Raw genomic sequence first — 16,288 nt, 5'->3', positions numbered from 1 at the left:
CGAGGACACCCCCGGACAGGGCCAAACAGGAAGGATATAACCCCACCCAATTTGCCAAAGCACAGCCCCCACACCACTAGAGGAATATCTTCAACCACCAACTTACCATCCTGAGACAAGGCTGAGTATAGCCCACAAAGATCTCCGCCATGGCACAACCCAAGGGGGGGCGCCAACCCAGACAGGATGATCACATCAGTGAATCAACCCACTCAGGTGACGCACCCCTTCCAGGGACGGCATGAGAGAGCCCCAGCAGGCCAGTGACTCAGCCCCTGTAATAGGGTTAGAGGCAGAGAATCCCAGTGGAAAGAGGGGAACCGGCCAGGCAGAGACAGAAAGGGCGATTCGTTGCTCCAGAGCCTTTCCCTTCACCTACCCACTCCTGGGCCAAACTACACTCAATCATATGACCCACTGAAGAGCTGAGTCTTCAGTAAAGACTTAAAGGTTGAGACCGAGTTTGCGTCTCTGACATGGGAAGGCAGACCGTTCCGTAAAAATGGAGCTATATAGGAGAAAGCCCTGCCTCCAGCTGTTTGCTTAGAAATTATAGGGACAATTAGGAGGCCTGCGTCTTGTGACCGTAGCGTACGTGTAGGTATGTACGGCAGGACCAAATCAGAGAGATGGGTAGGAGCAAGCCCATGTAATGCTTTGTAGGTTAGCAGTAAAACCTTGAAATCAGCCCTTGCTTTGATAGGAAGCCAGTGTAGAGGCTAGCACTGTAGTAATATGATCACATTTTTTGGTTCTCGTCAGTGCTAAATACGGCTGCTAGAATCCTAACTGAAGTTTATTTAGTGCTTTATCCACGTAGCCGGAAAGTAGAGCATTGCAGTAGTCTAACCTAGAAGTGACAAAAGCATGGATTAATTTTTCTGTATCATTTTTGGACAGAAAGTTTCTGATTTTTGCAATGTTACGTAGATGGAAAAAAGCTGTCCTTGAAATGGTCTTGATATGTTCTTCAAAAGAGAGATCAGGGTCCAGAGTAACGCAGTGGTCCTTCACAGTTTTATTTGAGACGACTGTACAAGCATTAAGATTAATTGGCAGATTCAACAGAAGATCTCTTTGTTTCTTGGGACCTAGAACAAGCATCTCTGTTTTGTCTGAGTTTAAAAGTAGAAAGTTTGCAGCCATCCACTTCCTTATGTCTGAAACGCATGCTTCTAGCAAGGGCAATTTTGGGGCTTCACCATGTTTCATTGAAATGTACAGTTGTGTGTCATCCGCATAGCAGTGAAAGTTAACATTATGTTTTCGAATAACATCCCCAAGAGGTAAAATATATAGTGAAAACAATAGTGGTCCTAAAACAGAACCTTGAGGAACATCGAAATTTACAGTTGATTTGTCAGAGGACAAACCATTCACAGAGACAAACTGATATCTTTCCGACAGATAAGATCTAAACCAGGCCAGAACTTGTCTGTGTGGACCAATTTGGGTTTCCAAACTCTCCAAAAGAATGTGGTGATCGACGGTATCAAAAGCAGCACTAAGGTCTAGGAGCACGAGGACAGATGCAGAGCCTCGGTCCGATGCCATTAAAATGTAATTGACCACCTTCACAAGTGCCGTCTCGGTGCTATGATGGGGTCTAAAACCAGACTGAAGCATTTCGTATACATTGTTTGTCTTCAGGAAGGCAGTGAGTTGCTGCGCAACAGCCTTTTCTAAATTTTTTGAGAGGAATGGAAGATTCGATATAGGCCGATAGTTTTTTATATTTTCTGTGTCAAGGTGTGGCTTTTTCAAGAGAGGCTTTATTACTGCCACTTTTAGTGAGTTTGGTACACATCCGGTGGATAGAGAGCCGTTTATTATGTTCAACATAGGAGGGCCAAGCACAGAAAGCAGCTCTTTCAGTAGTTTAGTTGGAATAGGGTCCAGTATGCAGCTTGATGATTTAGAGGCCATGATTATTTTCATCAGTAAGTAGGCTATGTGCAAATTTTTGTTCCATAATGCAATTAGAGGGAAAACATTGTTGCCAAAAGCACACTGCACATGCAAGTGTTTCATTTGACAGAGATTCAAATATCTGTTACAAATGTAGAAAGCGGGGCGATCTAAAGATGTAACAACTAGCATGGGTGCTAATATGGCTAGGATTATGCCTTTGGCTACTGGAGAATGAAAGAAAGTTCATTTGAAAACCAATAGAACATGAGAGAAATAGGCTACTGGTTTCAATTGCATATGGAAGTTTTTATAAAATAATTGCCTCATGATATGGTCAGACTTTGGCTAGGCTACTTTGAAGCAAGGTAAGACATGCCTCTTATGTAGTAAAACTTTCAGGTTTCAAACAATTAAGTATATGTTCAGCTCAATGTCCAGCTCATTGCAAAGATGTGTGTGATGCGCCGAAGACAACAGGTGTATAGTAGACCTTACAGTGAAATGGTTAAAAACAATGCACTTTTAATAAAAAAATCTGTCAAATTCAGTTTTAGTAAATACTTTAACAATAAAAAAGAAGGAAAAAATGGCAAATAATGCAAATAGTCCGCGTAGCTGTTTTAGTTAGCTGTTCAGGAGTCTTATGTGGTAGAAGCTGATAAGAAGTCTTTTGGACCTAGGCTCTTGGTTGCAGAGAGAACAGTCTATGACTAGGGTGGCTGGAGTCTTTACAATTTTTAGGGCCTTCTGACACAGCCTGGTATATAGGTCCTGGATGGCAGGCGGTGATGCAACAAGTGCTCTCGATGGTGCAGCTGTAGAATACATTTTTAAAATACATTTTTTAAATGTTACCCCCTTTTTCTTGGTATCCAATTGTTTAGTAGCTACTATGTTGTCTCATCGCTACAACTCCCGTACGGGCTCGGGAGAGACAAAGGTTGAAAGTCATGCGTCCTCCTATACACAACCCAACCAAGCCGCACTGCTTCTTAACACAGCGCGCATCCAACCCGGAAGCCAGCCGCACCAATGTGTTGAAGGAAACACCATGCACCTGGCAACCTTGGCTAGCGCACACTGCGCCTGGCCCTCCTTTGCTAGCGCACACTGCGCCTGATGAGACAAGGATATCCCTACCGGCCAAACCCTCCCTAACCCGGACAACGCTAGGCCAATTGTGCGTCGCCCCACGGACCTCCCGGTCGCGGCCGGTTACGACAGAGCCTGGGCGCGAACCCAGAGTCTCTTGTGGCACAGCTGGCGCTGCAGTACAGCGCCCTTAACCACTGCGCCACCCGGGAGGCCCAGCTGTAGAACATTTTGAGGATCTGAGGGCCAATGCCAAATCTTTTCGGTTTCCTGAGAGATAATAGGCGTTGTCTTGCCTCTTCACAAATTTAATGGTGTGTTTGGACCATGACAGTTTGTTGGAGACTCCAAGGAACTTGAAGCTCTCAACCTGCTCCACTACAGCCCGTCGATGAGAATGGGGGTGTGCTAGGCCCTCCTTTTCCTGTAGTCCACAGTCCTCTCCTTTGTCTTGATCACGTTGAGGGAGAGGTTATCCTGGCACCACCCGGCCAGGTCTCTGACCTCCTCCCTATTGGCTGTTGTCAGTGATCAGGCCTACCGCTTTTGTTTCTTCGGCAAACTTAATGATGGTGTTGGAGTCGTGCCTGGCTGTGTAGTCATGGGTTTGCAGGGAGTACAGGAGGGGACTGTGCACGCACCCATGAGGGCCCCCCGTGTTGAGGATCAGTGTGGCAGATGTGTTGTTACCTACCCTTACCACCTGGGGGTGGCCTGTCAGGAAGTCCAGGATCCAGTTGCAGAGGGAGGTGTTTAGTCCCAGGGTCCTTAGCTTATTGATGAGCTTTAATGGCACTATGGTGTTGAACACTGAGCTGTAGTCAATGAATAGCATTCTAACATAGGTGTTCCTTTTGTCCAGGTGGGAAAAGGCAGTGTTGAGTGCAATAGAGATTGCATCATCTGTGGATCTGTTGGTGCGGTATGCAAATTGGAGTGGGTCTAGGGTTTCTGGGATAATGGTGTTGTGAGCCATGACCAGCCTTTCAAAGCACTTCATGGCTACAGACATGAGTCCTACAGGTTGGTAGTCATTTAGGCAGGTTACCTTTATGTTCTTGGGCAGAGGGACTATGGTGGTCTGCTTGAAACATGTAGTTATTACAGACCCGGTCAGGGATATGTTGAAAATGTCATTGAAGACGCTTGCCAGTTGATCAGCGCATGCTGATACACGTACTGGTAATCCGTCTGGCCCTGCGACCCTTTTTAAAGGTCTTACTCACATTGGCTATGGAGAGTGTGATCACACAGTCATCTGGAACAGCTGGTGCTCTCATGCATGTTTTACTTGCCTCAAAGCAAGCATGGAAGGAATTCAGCTCGTCTGGTAGGCTCGTCTCACTGGGCAGCTCATGGCTGTGGTTCCCTTTGTAGTCTGTAATGGTATGCAAGCCCTGCCACATCTGACGAGCTTCAGAGCCAGTGTGGTAGGATTCCGTTTTAGTCCTGTATTGACGCTTTGCCTGTTTGATGGTTTGTCTGAGGGCATAGCGGGATTTCTTATAAGCGTCTGGTTTAGTCTCCCGCTCCTTGACCGCGGCAGCTCTACCCTTTAGCTCAGTGCGGATGTTGCCTGGAAACCAATGGCTTCTGGTTTGGGGTATGTATGTACGGTCACTGTGGGGATGACGTCATTGATGAGACCAGTGACTGATGTGGTGTACTCTTCAATGCCATCGGAAGAATCCCGGAACATTTTTCAGTCTGCAGGAAAAACAGCACAAACTGATGTAGCCTGCCTTCCATTGCCTATACACTTGAATAGCGAATGGGAAGCATGCTTCATTTACCAGTTGAGTGAGAAAAATAGTAGCTCTTTTTAATCATGGCCATCAACCTTTTAATAAGGTGATTGCAATAAGAGTTGTTGTGCATTGATTGGGCTTGTAAAAGCGCATGTTTAACTCCAGCAGCAAAGGAAGAGCTGATTGACGCGCTGTAGCAGCAGCTCTTGCACTGACAGATTTTATGCTCATAAGATGCATAACGAATATACGCACTGCAATTGAATTCCACAACATAATGCAAATGGACCTATAGACCGATAAACACGACCAGTCAAATGTATTTCCATCGACTGGTATTTCCATCAATGATTAGGCTGAAAAGCATTATTTTCGATCTCTCTATGGTTCTGGATTTGAGTAGTGTTATTGGAATCTGACAGTGTTAGTAAATATTTTGATTCCTTTGTATGAAGAGGATGGAGGTAGCTTACTTGTTGCTCTTGTTTGTATGGGTTACTGTTATAAAATGTTCTGCACACTGTCCTTATATGGCAATGACGTGTGTGTTCACTGAGGGATGGATTGTAGTTACAGTGCCTTCCAAGTATTCACACCCCTTGACTTTTTCCACATTTTGTTTTACAGCCTGCATTTTAAAATGGATTCAATTTATATTATTGTCACTGGCCTACACACAATACTGCATGGAGATCAATTGACACCCTTTAACATGGCATTTTGAGATTTATTTTAAACTGCAAAACCCTTACACACCACTGCACTTTGTATGCCAGGGTTGGCTCACCTTCTCTAGTCACTCATGGGCTCAGGCACTGTTATACTTTTATTTACAAAGCCGTTTTGGGTTTACTACCTTTTTATTTGTGCATTTTTATTGTTCAGAGATGTGGTGGGTACTCTCTTCGTTTGCTGGACTTTATCCTGCTAACTGTTCCAAATGTCCCAACTGAATTTGGTAAAAGGGCTTTTATGTACTCTGCGCTATCGTCTTGGAACGCCTTACAAAATACTTTTAAACTAGAAGAACTTGTCCCGATTGGTATTTTTAAATCACTGATGAATGATCTTGAGACTGATTCCCTGACCTGTCAATGTTTTTAATTTGCTGTTTTTGATTTTGTTTTACTCTTGTGAATTCTATGGTTTTTACTAGATTACTTGTAGTTTTTCATGTTTGTCTGTAATTTTTGTAATGACTTGGTGCTGCCTATCTTGGCCAGGACGCTCTTGAAAAATACATTTAAAATCTCAATGAGCCCTTCCTGGTTAAATAAAGGTTAAATAAAAAATAATAAAATCAGTGGAATAGTTTTTTATTTTTACAAATTAATAGAAAATGACAAGCTGAAATGTCTTGTGTCAAATATTCAACCCCTTTTTTGGCAAGCTTAAATAAGTTCAGGAGTACATTTACTTAACAAGTCACAGTAAATTGCGTGCATTTAAAAAAATGATTACCTCATCTCTGTATCCCACATGTTTCAATTATCTGTTAGGTCCCTCTGTCGAGCAGTGAATTTCAAACACTGATTCAACCACAAAGACAAAGGAGATTTTCCAAGGCCTCGCAAAGGACGACACCTATTGGTAGTTGGGTAAAAAAACAAAACGCATTGAATATCAGTTTGAGCATGGTAAAGTTATTAATTACACTTTGAATGGTGTATCAGTACAGCATCACTACAAAGATACAGGTGTCCTTCCTAACTCTCTTGCCGGAGAGGAAGGAAACCGCTCAGGGAATTCACGGAGGCCAATGATGACTTTAATACAGTTTAATGGCTGTGATAGAACTGAGGGATCAACATTTTAGTTACTCCACCATACTGACCTAATTGACAGAGTGAAAAGAAGGAAGCCTGTAGGGGGGGGGGGGGGCTGAATAATTCTCATCAATATAATACTGTATTAGTTTCATTTGTCATATTTTATATTTGTATAAATATTAGCATGTTTCTTTCAATTTGACTGAGTATTTTGGGAAGACCGTTGACAAAAAAAGACTATTTAAATACATTTTTAATCCCACTAACACAATGTGTAAAGTCCAGGTGTGAATACATTCTGAAGTCACTGTACGTTCAAATGATTAGAAAATGAACTATTAAGTAGGGACGGGCATTTTTAAAAGGATTATTTCACTATTCTAATAATATTTTGCATATCTGGAGAGTCAAAACATATTGCATTCGGAAAAGTATTCAGACCCCTTCAGTTATTCCACATTTTGTTACATTACAGCCTTATTGTAAAATGGATTCAATTGTTTGTTTTTTTTTACCTCAATTTCCACACAATACCCCATAATGACAAAGCAAAAAGTTGTTTGTTTTTATTTTTTAAATATTTGCAAATGTTTAACACTTTTTACATTAAAAAAAAAAATCACATTTACATAAGTATTCACACCCTTTACTCAGTACTTTGTTGAAGCACCTTTGGCAGCGATTACAGCCTCGAGTCTTCTTGGGTATGATGCTACAAGCTTGGCACACCTGTATTTGGGGAGTTTCTCCCATTCTTTTCTGCAGATCCCCTCAAGCTCTGTTTGGTTGTGGGTGGAGCTTTGCTGCACAGCTATTTTCAGGTCTCTCCAGAAATGTTAGATCGGGTTCAAGACCGGGCTCTGGCTGGGCCACCCAAGGACATTGAGACTTGTCCCAAACTTACTCATGCATTCTCTTGGCTCTGTGCTTAGGGTAGTTGTCCGGTTGGAAGGTCAACCTCCACCCCAGCCTGAGTGCTCTTGACCAGGTTCTCAGCTAGGATCTCTGTACTTTGCTCCGTTCATCTTTCCCTCGATCCTGACTAGTCTCCCAGTCCCTGCTGCTGAAAAACATCCTCACAGTATGCTGCTGCCACCACCATGCTTCACTGTAGGGATGGTGCCAGGTTTCCTGCAGACGTGACACTTGGCATTCAGGCCAAAGAGTTCAATCTTGGTTTCATCAGACCAGAGAATCTTGTTTCTCATGGTCTGAGAGTCGTTTAGGTGCCTTTGGGCAAACTCCATCGGGCTGTCATGTGACTTTTGCTGAGGAGTTGCTTCCATTTGGCCTCTCTACCATAAAGGCCTGATTGGTGGAGTGCTGCAGAGATGGTTGACCTTCTGGGAGATTCTCCCATCTCCACAGAGGAACTCTGGAGCTCTGTCAGAGTGACCGTCGGGTTCTTGGTCACCTCCCTGACCAAGGCTCTTCTCCCCCGATTGCTCAGTTTGGAAGAGTCTTGGTGCTTCCAAACGTCTTTCATTTAAGAATGATGGAGGCTACTGTATTCTTGGACCTTCAATGCCAAAGACATTTTTGGTAACCTTCCCCAGATCTGTACCTCGACACAATAATTTCTCGGAGCTCTACGGACAATTCCTTTTGAACTTGTGGCTTGTTTTTTGCTCTGACATGCGCTGTCAAGTGTGGGACCTTATATAGACAGGTGTGTGCTTTTCCAAATCATGTCAAATCATTGGATTTACCACAAGGTGGACTCCAATTAAGTTGTAGAAACATCTCAAGGATGATCAATGGAAACAGGATGCGCCTGAGCTCAATTTCGAGTCTCATAGCGAAGGGTCTGAATACCTATGTAAATAAGGGATTTCAGTTTTTTTTACTTGCAATAAATTTGCTAAAAAACCTGTGTTCGCTTTGTCATTATGCGGTATTGTGTGTAGATGGATGAGGAAAAATATATATTAAATCCAAAAATAGTCAAGGCGTCTGAACACTTTGCTAATGCACTGTAATATATATATTTTTTTTAAATTGCTCTTCACCAATCAGCGATGCAGAGGGCAGTACATAAATAAAAAAAAGACAACAGCGAACGGGCTGCTTTTCAAGTAGTTTTTGGCTAACCGTGAAAGAAGTCTGATATTCGCCATAATATAACTGATTTTAACGGATTCTGTTTACAAAAATGTTTTCTGGTGACTGTTCACATTGATCTGTGTTAGCTCCTCCGTTAGGTGCGCCTGTAATTGCTATTTGAAGAGCTGAAAATAGCATGCCAATGTCATGGCTGACTGAAGGGCTAAATGTGCAGTAGTAGCGCGATGCACAGTCATAAATACTGCATTCAGTAATTACTACCCTACCGTGATGCGGAAAACGTTCTGGAAGACTGGTAGTAAATGGAACAAAACAAAAATACCCTGGCTTTCAGATACTGATTTGAGTTGATCTGATACAGGCTTAGTTTCCACAGTATAAGCATGGCATAAAAACAGACCTGCAGCACCATCAGGAATGGCTTGTTTCATTAATTACACAAATGTTTATGAACAGTGATCAACTAGTTGAAAAACTGGGTGCTTGTTTAAATGACTTTGTCTAATTCAGGACAATTTGAATGTCTCATTTAACCTGGGGCCATATGTTGGTTAATTAACAGTTGGTGTGTGCATGCATGCGTGTGTGTGTGTGTCACTGCATGCTTTTGGGCGAGTAAGAGGGAATGCCTTTTGATGTGAAAGGAATGTGTTGCCCTCTACAGGGCCCAGAACAGAGAGGAGACGGACAGTAAAACTCTTGATCAGAGCTCTGTTCTCTGGACAATTTGTTTGTTTAGCATCTACTCTTCTGGCTTGTTGTGGTTAGGAGACGATGCATAAAACATACATTGTTTTTGGTTGGCACAATACCCATGTTGAAACAATGAACACTGAATGCATGCAGTGACGTTTTTATAGTCCCCAAAGATGACAAACGCTTGACACATGCTGGCTGTCTCAAACAATCTTTCTTTTGTACACAAATGCACAGTCACACAGCCAGCCATGTAGACCCTCCAGTACTGTAGCCCCCCACTGTGGCTGTTTTCACACTCCCCTCCCCCTAATCCTATTAAATCAAAACCATGAAGAGCGGCTCTCTGTTGGGCTGTGTCGGGCCCTTGTGGGGACTGGGGATGCTAGTAGGGGCCACCATGTCTCTCCCAACTTTGATAACCCTGTATGATGCTGGACACTGCCATCCTGTTAGTCAAGCTCTTATTCAACATGAGCACTCTCTGTCATCTGATAGTCCATAACTAATGTTTTTATTTATTCCTTATGTTCTTAGTTGCTATCCATGTCTTATATAGTCTCGGAAAAACCCGACCGTAGGCAACACAGTGACTATAGGGCCTGGTTTCAATGACACTCTTTAGGCATAGAGGATCTATGTCACTGCCTACAGTTGAAGTCTGAAGATTACATACACCTTAGACAAATACATTTAAACTCAGTTTTTCACAATTCCTGACATTTAGTCCAAGTAAAAATTCCCCGTCTTTGGTCAGTTAGGATCACCACTTTATTTTAAGAATGTGAAAAATCAGAATAATAGTAGTGAATTTATTTCAGCTTTTTATTGCTTTCATCACATTCCCAGTGGTCAGAAGTTTACATTAGAGGTCGACCGATTTTTGTTTTTTTCAACATCGATACCGATTCATTGGAGGGCCAAAAAAAGCCAATACCGATGAACTTAAAAACATAAGTCACTGTTGCCTATAGTCTGGTTTTCGAGACTCTTTTTGACCTGCATGAGTGCAAGTATTTGTTGTATTGTAATGGTACGGTAACGTGTGTTTGTTTCAGTATCAAGTGGGCCAGTTGTACTCTGTAGCAGTGGCCAGTAAGAATGAGACGGGTGGAGGAGAGGGCATTGAGGTCCTCAAGAATGAACCCTATGAGAAGGATGGTGAGAAAGGACAGTACACACACAAAATCTACCATCTGAAGAGGTAAGAGGCACACACACACACACAGTATGTTCCAAGTGCTCCATCACTATCTTGCCACCAAGTGGCAGTGTAGTCATCCCTGTCTTACTGTAGGTTTATAGTACCCGAGAGGCCTTCAAGACCATGACATTAAGATATCACACTGTAGAACCTGTATGACTGGAGTTAGTGATTATGTGTGTGTTCATCTATACTCCTCCCCTCTTCTTGGCTTTCACAGTAAAGTCCCTGCGTTTGTCAAGATGATTGCTCCTGAGGGCTCTCTGGTCTTCCATGAAAAGGCCTGGAACGCTTACCCTTACTGCCGAACCAGTGAGTCCTCTCTCCTCTTCTGCCCCGGCCCTTCCCTCCACCCCTCCCCTGTCCTGCCTGCACTCTGACCCACAGCCTTCTGTATTTAGACATTTTAATTTGACTCATTGTTGGTATTGTTTGCATGAGTTTAGGGCTGTCCCCAACAGAAAAACATCTTGGTCCACTGAAAATCGTATGTTCTTTCAACCAATCAATTGGTCAACATTTTTAAATGTGTATTTTTAGATATATATCTATATACAATGGGGCAAAAAAGTATTTAGTCAGCCACCAATTGTGCAAGTCTCCCACTTAAAAAGATGAGGCCTGTAATTTTCATCATAGGTACACTTCAACTATGACAGAAAAAAATGAGAAAAAAAATCCAGAAAATCGCATTGTAGGATTTTTAATGAATTTATTTGCAAATTATGGTGGAAAATAAGTATTTGGTCAAGAACAAAAGTTTCTCAATACTTTGTTATATACCCTTTGTTGGCAATGACAGAGGTCAAACATTTTCTGTAAGTCTTCACAAGGTTTTCACACACTGTTGCTGGTATTTTGGCCCATTCCTCCATGCAGATCTCCTCTAGAGCAGTGATGTTTTGGGGCTGTTGCTGGGCAACACGGACTTTCAACTCCCTCCAAAGATTTTCTAGGCCACTCCAGGACCTTGAAATGCTTCTTACGAAGCCACTCCTTCGTTGCCCAGGCGGTGTCATCTTCAATGCCCTTGCTGATGGAAGGTTTTCACTCAAAATCTCACGATACATGGCCCCATTCATTCTTTCCTTTACACGGATCAGTCGTCCTGGTCCCTTTGCAGAAGAACAGCCCCAAAGCATGATGTTTCCACCCCCATGCTTCACAGTATGTATGGTGTTCTTTGGATGCAACTCGACATTCTTTGTCCTCCAAACACGACGAGTTGAGTTTTTACCAAAAAGTTATATTTTGGTTTCATCTGACCATATTACATTCTCCCAATCTTCTTCTGGATCATCCAAATGTTCTCTAGCAAACTTCAGACGGGCCTGGACATGTACTGGCTTAAGCAGGGGGACATGTCTGGCACTGCAGGATTTGAGTCCCTGGCGGCGTAGTGTGTTACTGATGGTAGGCTTTGTTACTTTGGTCCCAGCTTTCTGCAGGTCATTCACTAGGTCCCCCCGTGTGGTTCTGGGATTTTTGCTCACTGTTCTTGTGATCATTTTGACCCCACGGGGTGAGATCTTGTATGGAGTCCCAGATCGAGGGAGATTATCAGTGGTCTTGTATGTCTTCCATTTCCTAATAATTGCTCCCACAGTTGATTTCTTCAAACCAAGCTGCTTACCTATTGCAGATTCAGTCTTCCCAGCCTGGTGCAGGTCTACAATTTTGTTTCTGGTGTCCTTTGACAGCTCTTTGGTCTTGGCCATAGTGGAGTTTGGAGTGTGAATGTTTGAGGTTGTGGACAGGTGTCTTTTGTACTGATAACAAGTTCAAACAGGTGCCATTAATACAGGTAACAAGACAGAGGAGCCTCTTAAATAAGTTGTTACAGGTCTGTGAGAGCCAGAAATCTTGCTTGTTTGTAGGTGACCAAATACTTATTTTCCACCATAATTTGCAAATAAATTCATTACAAATCCTACAATGTGATTTTTCAGGATTTTTTTTCTCATTTTGTCCATAGTTGAAGTGTACCTATGATGAAAATTACAGGCCTCATCTTTTTAAGTGGGAGAACTTGCACAATTGGTGGCTGACTAAATACTTTTTTGCCCCACTGTGTGTGTGTGTGTGTGTGTGTGTGTGTGTGTGTGTGTGTGTGTGTGTGTGTGTATATATATATATATATATATATATATATATATATATATATATATATATTTTTTCTCTCATGTGTTTTAATAAAATCAACTGCTGTATATAATTGTCTGGTGCTGTTTGAAGAAGATAGCACAAATTAGTCAAGAGGGATCAAGATAACCAGAAGAGGAAAAACCTTAACCTGACTCACCCTCTTCCTCCCGCTCCTACACGCTTTCGCAGATTCTGCTGTTTACTCTCCTGAAGTTGCTGGTACAGGCTACACGGCAACCTTTCTCATATGGAATGCCAAGTTATCTTACAATTTCTACCTATCTGCGTGCCAGTTATATGCACATTTTCATTCATCAATTTACTTTATAACGCCTTCGTATCTAAATCATTCATGTGGTTAATAAAAATTCTATCCAAATGAAAATGATACAAACCTAAAAAGTAACTTTATATTGCCAGCTATGTAAAAATAGCCTACATAAAGCCAACAAATAAAAACATTGCAGCCGCAGGTATCAACTGTCCACTTGGGTCCAGCCCAAGCTCCCATTAGCAAACTTGTGTAAAATATTCTGGGCCCTCAGTATCCTGCGCCAGTGAGCTCAGGAGAGACACAGCTGTAGGCTATTTTGTGCAAGGGATAAGAGTTCATCAGATAAACCTCGATCAGACCATTACATTTTCCCCTTTCACGCTGAGTGGTTATTGAAAGGGAGAGAGCTGGAAAGATTTTTCAAATGCATTGAGGAACTATTGTCATTCTCAATGGATGTAAAAATAGAATTTGTTTGCTTGCTGTTTGAGGTGAAAACATGACTTTGAGATGGTCCACAGCTCATTAGTGATGGTGCGTTAAGCCAATCAGAAATTCTATCAGATCCCCCAAATGGGCACATATGTCTACATTTGCGCGCAGGCCAGGCAGTCTGTAGGCCTACTTCTATGCATAATCAGGTGCTTGTCCTTACTCAACATTGACAGTAGTGCTCCAAAGAAAAGACTATGACTAAATTGACAACACTCGGAAATGGAGTGATTTAAAACAAAGTTGTTTAATGATGTGTTCGTTCTTTTCCTGTTTTGGATTAATATCTAACAATTTCATCTCTTTGGTGTCTTCTCATGCTTCGCCTGGGGCCAGTTGTAACGGTAAGTAGCTTCAAATGACCCTCCCTCAAACATCTCACTGGTTGTATGGTCGTTTGTGCGTGCGTGTGGGTGGGTGGATAGTTCGTCTGTGTGAATGTGCGTCAGTGTTTGAATATAACTCACTGCTTCAATTATGAGAAATGTAGCAGTTAAGCCAATGCATGTACATATTTATTGGGTAGGAGGTCCCTCTTGTGGACATTACTAGCAATGTAAATCTACTAGGTACTTTAGAGGGTTTTATTGCCTTGAGCTTAATGATTTCCCACCACCTTCCTCCAGAATGAGTATATGAAAGATGACTTCATCATTAAGATTGAGACATGGCACAAACCTGACCTTGGCACATTAGAAAACGTGAGTAACTTTGTCATGCTAAATGACTTAAATGTAAATTTAAAATTCAAAATTAGTTTGATTAATGACCATTTGCATTTACAGTGAGATTCTTATAAAGAGAAGTCTATGAATTGTGTCTCAGATGAAGTGTCAGCTAATATCGAGTTTGAAGTGTACATTTTAAATTGTAGCTTGCATGCTTATGCCTGGCTTTGATTGGCAGGTGCACAAGCTGGACACGCCCATATGGAAGAGCGTGGAGGTGGTGCCCATTGACATTGCAGATGGAGAACAAGTGGCCCCTGCTGTGAGTATTCCCCTCTGATACTGCTGTCATGCCACAGTCCCACACTCAATAAAGCCCTGGATAGTACTGTTTGGCAACATCATGTGGAGAGACTTGGCATTGCTAAGCAAGCCGAATATGCTCAGATCTGACACTAAAACGGCAAATACACACATTCCTGGTAATCTTTTCCCGAGTTGATGTTTTGTATTCACCTGCCGGTAGGGCTGGGTGGTATGGCCAAAATATCCTATCACGACACACAACATTTTTGGGACTGTTGTTTTTTTGTTTTTTTATTAATAAAGTTCTAAATATGCTTTCAGTGGCACCTGACCCTAGGGTGGCAACACATACATCCTAATTTATTTCAATGGGGTTTTCTCCATTCTGTTTGCTTTATATAGTAGGGCTTGATGATATGGGCAAAAAATCTAGGCCTATTGCAAATTAGATCAAAGCACTTAGGTGTACTGTTGGAATCATGAAAATATAGTAATTATTCTAATTATGTAGTTGGAATATAGGGGGCAGCACTTTAAATACATTGTTTGACAACAAATTAAAAAGCCATGGACAAATTGTCACAGGGTAGGAACCAAAGTGTTGGTCAAGTGTTTCCCAGTGGACCCTAATTAGATGTTACATGTAATATGAGTTTTTATTATCAATTCAATTCAAAGGGCTTTATTGGCATGTTTACGTTGACAAAGCAAGTGAAATAGATAGTAAATAAAGGTAAAGTAATCAATCAAAAATTAACAGTAAACATTACACTCAAGTTTCAAAAGCCACTTCAAATGTCATTATGTCTATATAGTATTGTAAAGATGTGCAAATAGTTCAAGTACAAAAAGGAAAATAAATAAACACATTGATTATATGTACAATGGTGTTTCTTCTTCACTGGTTGCCCTTTTCTTGTGACATGTCACAAATCTTGCTGGTGTGATGGGACACTGGTATTTCACCCAATAGAAATGGGAGTTTATCAAAATTGGGTTTGTTTTGAAATTCTTTGTGGGTCTGTGTAATCTGAGGGAAATAATCTCTAATAGTCATACATTTGGCAGAAGGTTAGGAAGTGCAGCTCAGTTGCCACCTTTTTGTGGGCAGTGTGCACATAGCCTGTCTTCTCTTGAGAGCCAGCTTTGTTAGCTATCTACGTTTGCTCCGACTGAGTACATATGGGATCAAAGATCCGAGTCAGTAAAAAGAGTCAACTTCCCATCACTAAAAGCAACAACTTGCTCTCTTTGAGTGACGGGGCAGGGCTTGGTGTCGGAGGCGCATGGGGAAGCAGCATGCAGTAGGAGAGGACGACTCAAGTAGCAAACAGAGTAAACTATAAAAATGTACATGACACGCGTGGGAGTGGCGTATCACCTTTAACAAACCAAACATTGAAATACCGCTGTAGAAGGTAAAGTGAAAACCCAAACCGGTCCGTGCATCAAATATACCTGTATATAGTAAAATACGGTATACCGCCCAGCACTACCTACCAGGGAGGAAACTATGGTGCAGAGTTTCTTCTCTGCAGGTTCTGAAACCCTTCAATTCACTATGACGTTGGAAGCTCTGCAATTATATTTAATATGGTTAAGTTTCTTCCTTTCAAATCCAAAGGGTTCCTTGTACCAATGGTGGGTAGTTCATTGCTATTATTTAGCATGGCATTGCCTCATTTCACAGAGTCTGTTGGTAAGTGAAGTGTGTGCGGTTATTTGCCTGAGTAGCAGTAGTGTGTTTGTGGTAGGTGTCTAACGAGGCGGATGTGTTTGCCTTGCTGGAGGAGTGTTGTGTCTGAGGGCCCTATCAGCTCTGTGCCTCAGGCATGACTGCAAGACCTGGGCCCCCAAGGGACCACAGATGAGTTTGTTAGTGTAATTAAGGCTCACAGCGCTCCATACGCTGGTCAGTG

At 42.2% G+C, this 16,288-nt stretch overlaps 1 protein-coding gene across 2 annotated transcripts in view; it reads left to right on the top strand.

Moving 5' to 3' along the window:
• The window catches only part of LOC124036314 (phosphatidylinositol transfer protein beta isoform), a 45,343-nt gene that overhangs the window by 13,360 nt on the left and 15,695 nt on the right, over positions 1-16,288 (top strand). For both annotated transcript variants that reach the window (XM_046350739.1, XM_046350740.1), the window contains exons 3-7: positions 10,339-10,484; positions 10,705-10,796; positions 13,732-13,739; positions 14,022-14,096; positions 14,302-14,385. In XM_046350739.1, coding sequence (XP_046206695.1) covers positions 10,339-10,484; positions 10,705-10,796; positions 13,732-13,739; positions 14,022-14,096; positions 14,302-14,385 — 405 coding nt within the window. The remainder of the gene's footprint in view (positions 1-10,338; positions 10,485-10,704; positions 10,797-13,731; positions 13,740-14,021; positions 14,097-14,301; positions 14,386-16,288) is intronic.

This window comes from Oncorhynchus gorbuscha, linkage group LG05 (assembly GCF_021184085.1).
Source record: "Oncorhynchus gorbuscha isolate QuinsamMale2020 ecotype Even-year linkage group LG05, OgorEven_v1.0, whole genome shotgun sequence".
NCBI classification, from domain to species: Eukaryota; Metazoa; Chordata; class Actinopteri; order Salmoniformes; family Salmonidae; genus Oncorhynchus; species Oncorhynchus gorbuscha.
Note: the sequence above shows the minus strand (reverse complement) of the source record. Positions and strands in the feature narration are given on the sequence as shown.